Below are 9,099 nucleotides of genomic sequence, written 5' to 3'. Positions count from 1 at the left end.
CCTACCTGGTGGAATTAATAATTATTAATTACTTAATTAATTTTACCCTCTATTATTATTGATAATATAATTCTCTCCCTGATAATAAACTACAGCTTTTTTCTGTAGAATCTTTTACTCGACAATGCATGTGGTTGGGTGAGGGAAGATACGATACCTCATCCGTATCTTTTGAATTCGTTGGTACGGCTCATTGGATATAGTTTGTCTGATACTACTTGAATTGGATAGGTATGTTCAATTTTTTCAGCTCTTCAAATTTAAAATCTTGAATTGCTGTGCTGAAGAGGAAAATGATCTGGTGAAATGTGATTTTTGCATTCTTCATATCGATCTAATTCAGAAACGCGTCCACAGGTAATCAAATACCGAGAGAATTTCATTGTTTTTCCTCTCTGTCTACGTGGGTTGTTTTGAGTATATGTTATCTGGGAGTTTCTTCTTAAAAGTTCGATATGTGGTGAAGCAAATTTTTGCTGAACCCTAATTATAATAATATTCATAATTATAATATATATATAATATATGAAACACAGGCAACATCCGTGGAATGTATGAGGATATCAAGAAAGCCATCGACCCAACCCAGGGCAAGATATCTCCATTCAAATCCAGAACAGAGGAAATTTTCAAGGACAAAAGAGAGCAGCTGAGGTATAGGCGGAACATTATTCCGAACTCTACGCTAAAGAAAAAAAAATATCGGACAGTGCCCTAGACACCGTAGAACACCTACCTGTTATGGAGGAGCTGAACCCACTGCCAACTGATGAAGAACTGAGCAGAGCCACTGATTGCTTGCCCACCAGAAGAGAAGAAGGCTTGGATGGCATCCCACTAGAGATCATCAGATGTGCAAAGAGTGTTCTACTTAGCCACTTGTTGAAGCTACCGTATCGGTGCTGGGAGGAGGTTTCAATACCACAAGACGTGAGAGACTGCAACATTGTCACCATATATAAAAAAGACAACGGAGCCAAAAACCACTGCGATAATTATCGAGGCATCATGCTCTTAAGCATCGTTGGGAAAGACTTTGCCTGCATGGTCCTAAAAAGGCTACAGAAAATCGCCGAGAAGATATGCCGCGAACCTCAGTGTAGTTTCAGAGCAAAACGCCCCACCATCGACAAGATGTTCCCTCACCGACATCTACAGGAAAAGTGCCGAAAGCAAAGACAACAACACTGTGAAGTCGCTTGATCTGGATGTCTTGAAATGGGAGGAGGTTGCAAATGACCGCCCATACTGGAGGCAAAAACTGCGAAAGGGAGTGAAGAGAGCAGAAGTAAGTCAGGTACTCGCCATCAGAGAGAAGTTCACTCGACAAAAGGAAAATCAGAGAGCACTGGTAGAGAGCTCCTTCAAATGTAGTCGCTTTATACATGATTGGCACTCCCGTATGGGCCTGTATTAGAGACACAAAAAACGCTGCGCAACCATTGGCAGCTAACATGATTTTTTCGGCGCAGATCTGTGGCCTTTCGTGACTGATGGATATCTACTATATATATATATATATATATACAAACTGGGACAAGAACGCAAAACATTTAGAAGACGATACAAAAAACACGGACGGGACATTCGAAGCATTCAATCTTCATTCAAGAACCGGATCATCCTCGCAATTTCGGCACGTATGTATATATTTATGTATGTGTGTATGTATGTATGTATGTATGTATGTATGTATGTATGTATGTATGTATGTATGTATGCACAAACACACACACGCACACATATATGTAGAGAGAGAGAGAGAGGAGAGAGAGAGAGAGTAAGATATATATATATATATAATTAGAAAGATTTATTAACCACACATGGCTGAACACTGTCGGGATAAATTACAAAGGATAAAAGAAAGTGGGGTAGGTTTTCGATCAAAAGAGATCGTAAAAAGGATAGAAAAAGCGATCAAAAGGGATCGTGTATCACAGAAATGTCATGATGTAAGGGGTAAAGGGGGAAGCAGATAAGATATATTCGTGGAAAGAAAAGCCTACGCAAAAGACTACGGTAACCTCGGTCAATAATGTCACATGTTAACACATTTATTTGCAAGTAAGTAACTGTCTGTTTTAAAATTTTCCGGGTTCATAGGATTATGCTCAAGGTGGCTTAGTATAATTAGAAAGCTAGATAGATAAATAGATAGGTAGATAGATATACATAGATACATGTGTGTATCTGTGTGTATACATGCGAACACATAGACGCGCATACTCACACATATCTATATATACCCATACAGAAAAAATCTATGTTATATATTTGCACATACTTAAAAATTTCAATAACAATCTATTGATAAATCTATTCTTTCGTCTAAAAATTTTATTTATTATGATCTTTATTCTCTTAAAAATCCTCACCTGTAAATATCATATAGTGTATTATTAATCCAACTAATTATTGATTGAAATTGAAACAATCCAGTTATAAATAGTTCAGTTTTTCAATTATTTCACAGCTTATTGGTAAGTTTCCTTAATTTGATCGTTGTTTTAACTAATTGAAAACGTTCTGTCTTCAACTTATAGATTAGAAGAACGTGATAATTTTCACAATTGTTTCATTTACAGCTGTCTAAAAAGAAAATTTGGAGATAAGCTATGAAGAATGAAGAGAAAATAGGAAGAAAAAAATCGAAGCTAACTTCCTTGTTATCGCTGTAATCATTAACAATATTTGGGAATTGGTAATTATATACGATTTGTAAAAGCGATAGCGGTGACGGTTAACTGGCGCAAAGGTAACGGGGTATGATGGTGAAGTTGATGATCATGTCGGATGACAATTGGTGACGAGTAGTAGTAATAGTAGTAGTGATAACGATGATGATGATGACGATAACACTATTACTACCTCTACTACTACTACTACTATTACTACTGCTGCTGCTACTACTTCCACTACTAGTAATCCTACTGCTAATAATAATATTGATAATGATATTCGATACTGAATATGCTCATGGTTTTCATGATGATAAAGTTGATGATAAAGATGATTATGGCGATGATGATTACGGTGATGATGATGATGATGATGATGATAATCATCATCATCATCATCATCATCATCATCATGATAATGATGATGGTGGTGGTGGTGGTGTGGTGGTGGTGGTGGTGGTGGTGATGACGATGATGACGATGATGATGATGATGACGACGACGACGACAACAACGACGACGATGATGATGATGATGATGGCGATGTTGATGATGGCGATAATTGTGATAGCGATGACCATGATGGCAACAACAACGATAATGAAGAAGGCGATGGCGTACACTATAGCAAGCAAGAAGCTGATGACGACGAATGTGATAAATGCAGAAGTTAGTATTTATAAGATAAGGAAGTCGACGCCTTCCATGATGATGTTTACGAAGGAGGCAGCTGCTTCTGTTGCTATGGCAAAAAGCTTCTGCCGCTGCCTTTGTTGATTAAATTTCAATTGATGATGATGAGGAGGAGGAGGGGGATGATGAGGATGATGATGAGGAGGAGGAGGAGGAGAATTTTGTTGATGATGATGAGGAGAGGACGACGATGATGAGGAGGATGGGGAGGATGAGGGAGGATGAGGATGATGATGATGATGATTAGGAGGAGGAGGAGGCGATCATGATAATCATGATGATGATCATGATAATGCGGACGCGCATGCTGAAGACGACGCTAAAGGATGAATGATTAGAATATCGGGAAAGACAAAGTAAATTTGGGAACACGTTCCGGCTCAATAATGTTACAGTTATACTCTTTTACTTCTTTCAGACATTTGGCCGCAGCCATGCTGGAGCACCGCCTTTATTCGAGCAAATCGACCCCAGGACTTATTCTTTGTAAGCCTAGAACTTTTTTATCGGTGTTTTTTGCCGAACCGCTTGGTTACGGGGACGTAAACACACCACCATCGGTCGTCAAGCGATGTTGGGAGGACAAACACAGACACACACACATACAAATATACATATATATATATATACATATATACGACGGGCTTCCTTCAGTTTCCTTCTACCAAATTCACTCACAAGGCTTTGGTCGGCCCGAGGCTTAGGTAGAAGACACTTGCCCAAGGTGCAATGCAGTGGGAATGAACCCGGAACCATGTGGTTGGGAAGCAAGTTACTTACCACACAGTCACTCCTGCGCCTACAATATTACTATAATATTAATAATATAATATTAATATTACTATTAATATTACTGATAATATTAATTAGAATACCTACTATAAAGTAAGTACTTTTGATGAAAATGAAACTGGTTGTACTGTAACTGATGGTTGTATTTTACTTGTTACCGCTGTTACCTGTGTGAAGTAAATTTAGGATACACCTAAATATTAAAAACAAAAAGAATCAAAGACATTGATATACACATTAATAAATTATTAATTATTTATCATTTATTATGATTTATTATTGTTTGATTACACCTTTTCGATATCAGTGTCTTTACGATACTAGAAAAGGGATAAGTATTTGCGAAGGGAACCAACTTTTCGTCGACAACTGTGATTGTCACACGCCGATGACGGGTCAATATCCAGAAACTCGAGTCCGTGTGTATCATAAGTTGAAGACGGGAAGGATGGCTTCCCTTTGCAAATACTGATAGGGCACAGAAAGTGTGTCTATAGCCAACTGGAGGAGGTGTCCTCCTGGGGCTACAAACTACAGTAGCATCCCCCCTTAGGGGTTAGCCATATTCAAATGGCAAATATACGTCACGATATACACATTGTTATATGGGAATTGTGAATTTATGCATCAATTGCATTTACTCGTTTAAAATTATTCTGACATATGTTATATTCTGCGATAATCCATTTAACGCAAATACGATGCAAAAAGAGGCTACCTGCATCTTAGAAAGTATGCATTAATATGCCTAATTAGAACAATAGGTGCAACCTTGTGTTGTACAAATGTATGCAGAATTGCATTTTGAATATTTAAGTTTGCGTTTCTATGTTAGTTTAATATTATTTTCTAATACTTTGGTGGTGGTGGTGGTGGTGGTGGTGGCGGCGGCGGTGGCGGCGGTGGTGGTGGTGTTGGTGGTGGTGGTGGTGGTGGTGGTAGTGTTGTTGTTGTTGTTGTTGGTGGTGGTGGTGGTGGTGGTAATAACTGTTTCACATGTGAGCTGCGTTATGATGCAGGGAGGCACATGAGGAGAACATACAAGTTATGCAAGTTGTTGATGGTACATTTTTTCTTGTATGTTATAATTTCTTTGGAATCATGTCATTGCATTATATTATTCCGATAGGGATTGCAGTTCTGTGGGATCAAAACTAACGAGTTCTAACTGCAGAGTTAACATCTAAATGAGACAAAACAAACGAAGGAAAGATAGCACCTGCTTCAAAAAGAATCGATAAAGAAAATCTACGTAATGTTATAAAGAAACTCACCGAGCTGTTAAAAAATTTCTGTTTAAATTTAAACTTGTAAGTGACCTCATCTATTACGAAGTGACTGTTACTGAGGAACATCTTTTGGTTGAAAATCAAGGAAATCAAGAGAAAAGTTTGCAGAATGGAAGTAGAGCCTTGAGAATCGATTTCAACCGATAAATGGAGGTCTTGGAATGGTAAATGCAATGATTAAAAATATATTGATGCTACGACACAGGAAGGACTTTCAATGAAGTTACAATATTAGGCACAAATGATTTTAGATAATTAATAAAAAAGATATAAAAATATTTAAATACCTATAAAGACTAAACCAATACCAACAGAAAGATTATTTAGAATCAATGAAAAGAAATTCTATAAACGGCTGAAAATGAAAATGAAAATGAAAATTGTGGAAATGATGAACCACATGATGTTGCAGCAAGTCGGATCTGGTAGATATTTAGAGAAGAGAAGTAAAATATACGATGGATGTCAACTGGTTATTAAAATTCAACAACCAAAGGGAAAATAAAAATAGAAATAGAACAAGAATAGATAAATATTGTAGATGAGTAAGTTTTTTTTTTTAAGGAAGCACTCCGTCGGTTACGACGACGAGGGTTCCGGTTGATCCGAATCAACGGAACAGCCTGCTCGTGAAATTAACGTGTAAGTGGCTGAGCACTCCACAGACACGTGTACCCTTAATGTAGTTCTCGGGGATATTCAGCGTGACACAGTGAGTGACAAGGCCGGCCCTTTGAAATACAGGTACAACAGAAACAGGAAGTAAGAGTGAGAGAAAGTTGTGGTGAAAGAGTACAGCAGGGATCACCACCATCCCCTGCCGGAGCCTCGTGGAGCTTTAGGTGTTTTCGCTCAATAAACACTCACAACGCCCGGTCTGGGAATCGAAACCGCGATCCTACGACCGCGAGTCCGCTGCCCTAACCACTGGGCCATTGCGCCTCCACAGATGAGTAAGTAACAGTGATACTTATGAAAATACTGAACTGGATAGTCCATGGAAATGACGTTGCTCAATATTTCTGGATCGAATAAACTCAGATACACGTTGTTATATTCCACCGTTTCTTATTGACTGTATAGAAAATAGAACTCCATGAATTACGAAACAAAAGACAATGCTGACACAAAAGATCAAAGAAACGGAGAGGAAACCAGCAATTACATATCTAATACGTACATACGATTACCCTGGCTTCATCGCAGATGATATATATAACTTTCTAACAATGATAATTTATTGCCAAAACTGCTGATCTGATCAACATTGACAGAATGATATTAAACGGGGTACCTATAGGGTACTTTTAGGAGGAAGACTTATAACAGTGTACTACAGGTCTGGATTTTGGAGTACCTGAGATCATTCGGGATACATGAAATGTGAAGCATAAATTTTACGAAGAAATATTTGCATCGTAGGATATAGAAATTACAGTTACAAAATAATCACTCGAAAGCGTGGCAATTCACATAACAATATTCCAAGTAGAGTCGATTTCTCCGTTAATTTTCGTTATTGCGATAATCCATCTTAAAAACACGTCGAGAAATTACAGGGTTACCTATGAGTTTGTCAAATTCCGAGTGAAAGTAACCTACCAACAATAATGGGTAACGACAAACTATAAATGCAAAGATGAAGATGTCTTGGGTTCTCTCATCTAAACAATGAGAGCATTTAGCAAGGATACTGGGATGCAATTTAAGGTAAATAATTACGAAATGTTACTTAAGAGGGATGCCCAAAATTCTGATATAAAAAATTCCAAATGATACCATTAGATCGCTGCGAAATACTGAACAATGTACGTGACTGTAGATATACAGAAAATAGAGTAGATGAAGGCGAAATGAGAGAGAAAATTCCCAAAGATTTCAAGGGAAGAATTAGAAAGGTGATTGAAGGAAAATTTAATGGAGGAAAAATTATCAAAAGTAATAAATACACGAGTCATCCCAATATTAAGCCAGTCTGCACTTTTTATAAAATAGACAATTATAGGGCTCCACAAACAAAATAGAACCAAAAACCTGTTTAGAATTCACAATGCGCACCACAGTACATGATTTATATACCAAGAAAGAAAGGAGTCAGAGTTCTGTTAGCAATGTGATATTTGCTTTGAAAATATTTGCTGTGTCAGTAAGAAAGATCACTATTGATTGCCAGATATATGCAAAAGCAACCGAACAAGCAGTTGAAAACAGTAGTAATTACACGGCTAATTCCTGAAACAAACTGATGATATTGCAAACTAGCAGGCGTACCCGGCGTTGCCCGGATGCCTTAGTTCGAAAAGGCTTAGCAAATAATAAAGCGATTAGCACCCACCCCACTTAAGCACCTTTCACGCTTTCTGGCAAGACTAACACCTAAGTAACTCTTTAGGGAAACTGCACGTGTAATATTACGACAACAATCAAGCGAAAATTTAAGGCAACGAATATTATAACAGCATCAACGTATGACTGAAATATGGCGCCAGTATGGCAAGTCTAAACACTTCCTTATAAACAACATTTTTAGCTTTCCTCTGGAGAATGATGGCATGCAAACAGTTCCTATAATCCAATATGGAACAGCCAACGTACAATTGGCCGTGTGAAAAGCATGGTTCGGCGAAGTAAAGTCCAGCAACAGACAGCGACTGCTCCTGGGACTTATTAATGGACGTGGCGTAACTGAGTCTAATCGGAAATTGCACTCTGCGGAATGTGAACTGTAAGTCAGCAGCCTAAGGCACGTGGGGAATTCGCGGTATTAGTTCGTCTTGACATTTACTACAGACGGTCATAATCGTTGTTACAATGACACTGGGAATTAATTTGGTGATAACAAGGCGTGTACCGTTGTACAACGTCAGTGGATGTATATTCCTTATCAGCATAACAGAGCTACCTACTTTAAGAGTAAGAATATGTAGAGGTACACCTGAAGGCTCCAAGGAACTCAAAAATTCAGTGGGATAATCAACTACCTCATCTAGATTGGGAATGCTGTCTATAGACTTATAGACTGTCTCATCCTCAGGCAAAAGCAGTAAGAGGTTGTTGTTGATTGCACCGACCGCAACGTTTTTAGGAGCGAAAATGGCTCTTTGGCAAAGCAGATCAAGATCTCTGTTGTGGACTTCTAGGTCTGGGGAGCCCTGGTCCTGAAGAATATGGATACTACTTATGTTACTTATGTTACTTATGTCAACATCTTCATTTCCGTCCTGTGGAACTTCACCATTGCCAAGAAGCAGAATGTCCCTCGCAAAATCTTCTGACAATGGGTCCTCATGGAGGCGCGCTCTCGTGCTGGATTCTAACTTTATATTATCAACATAACCCCATAGATGTGAAGACTTAAGATACGCCATTACATCATTCGCCCTTGTGCCTTTCGGAATCACTGGCAAGGTTTGTCTAAAGTCCCCAGATAGCAAGAGAGTGACACCCCGATCGGTTCGTGGCTTTCCTTTACGTCTCGCAAAGTTCTATCTAATGCCTCAAGGGCACCTTTGTGAGCCATTGTGCATTCATCCCAAACAATTTGGCGGCATTGTGCGAGCAATTGTCCGTTGTCCGGCGTCCTTGAAATACTGCAAACAGACATTGGTGAACTTGCGAAGTTAAGGTGAAGCTTAAACGTAGAG

The 9,099-nt window shown here is 38.6% G+C and overlaps 1 protein-coding gene across 1 annotated transcript; it reads right to left on the bottom strand.

Moving 5' to 3' along the window:
• Positions 1 to 8,193: 8,193 nt before the first annotated feature.
• On the bottom strand, positions 8,194 to 8,823 carry LOC115209202. The gene has a single exon (XM_029777453.1). It carries the CDS (start codon positions 8,821 to 8,823, stop codon positions 8,194 to 8,196), a length of 630 nt encoding a protein of 209 aa, XP_029633313.1.
• Positions 8,824 to 9,099: the final 276 nt, after the last annotated feature.

This window comes from Octopus sinensis, linkage group LG3 (genome assembly GCF_006345805.1).
Source record: "Octopus sinensis linkage group LG3, ASM634580v1, whole genome shotgun sequence".
Lineage (NCBI taxonomy): Eukaryota > Metazoa > Mollusca > Cephalopoda > Octopoda > Octopodidae > Octopus > Octopus sinensis.
This window is presented reverse-complemented; position numbering and strand designations above follow the sequence as displayed.

Excerpts from the sequence above, each read along its gene's own strand:
- LOC115209202 (XM_029777453.1), bottom strand. The coding sequence starts at position 8,823 with ATGGCGTATCTTAAGTCTTCACATCTATGGGGTTATGTTGATAATATA.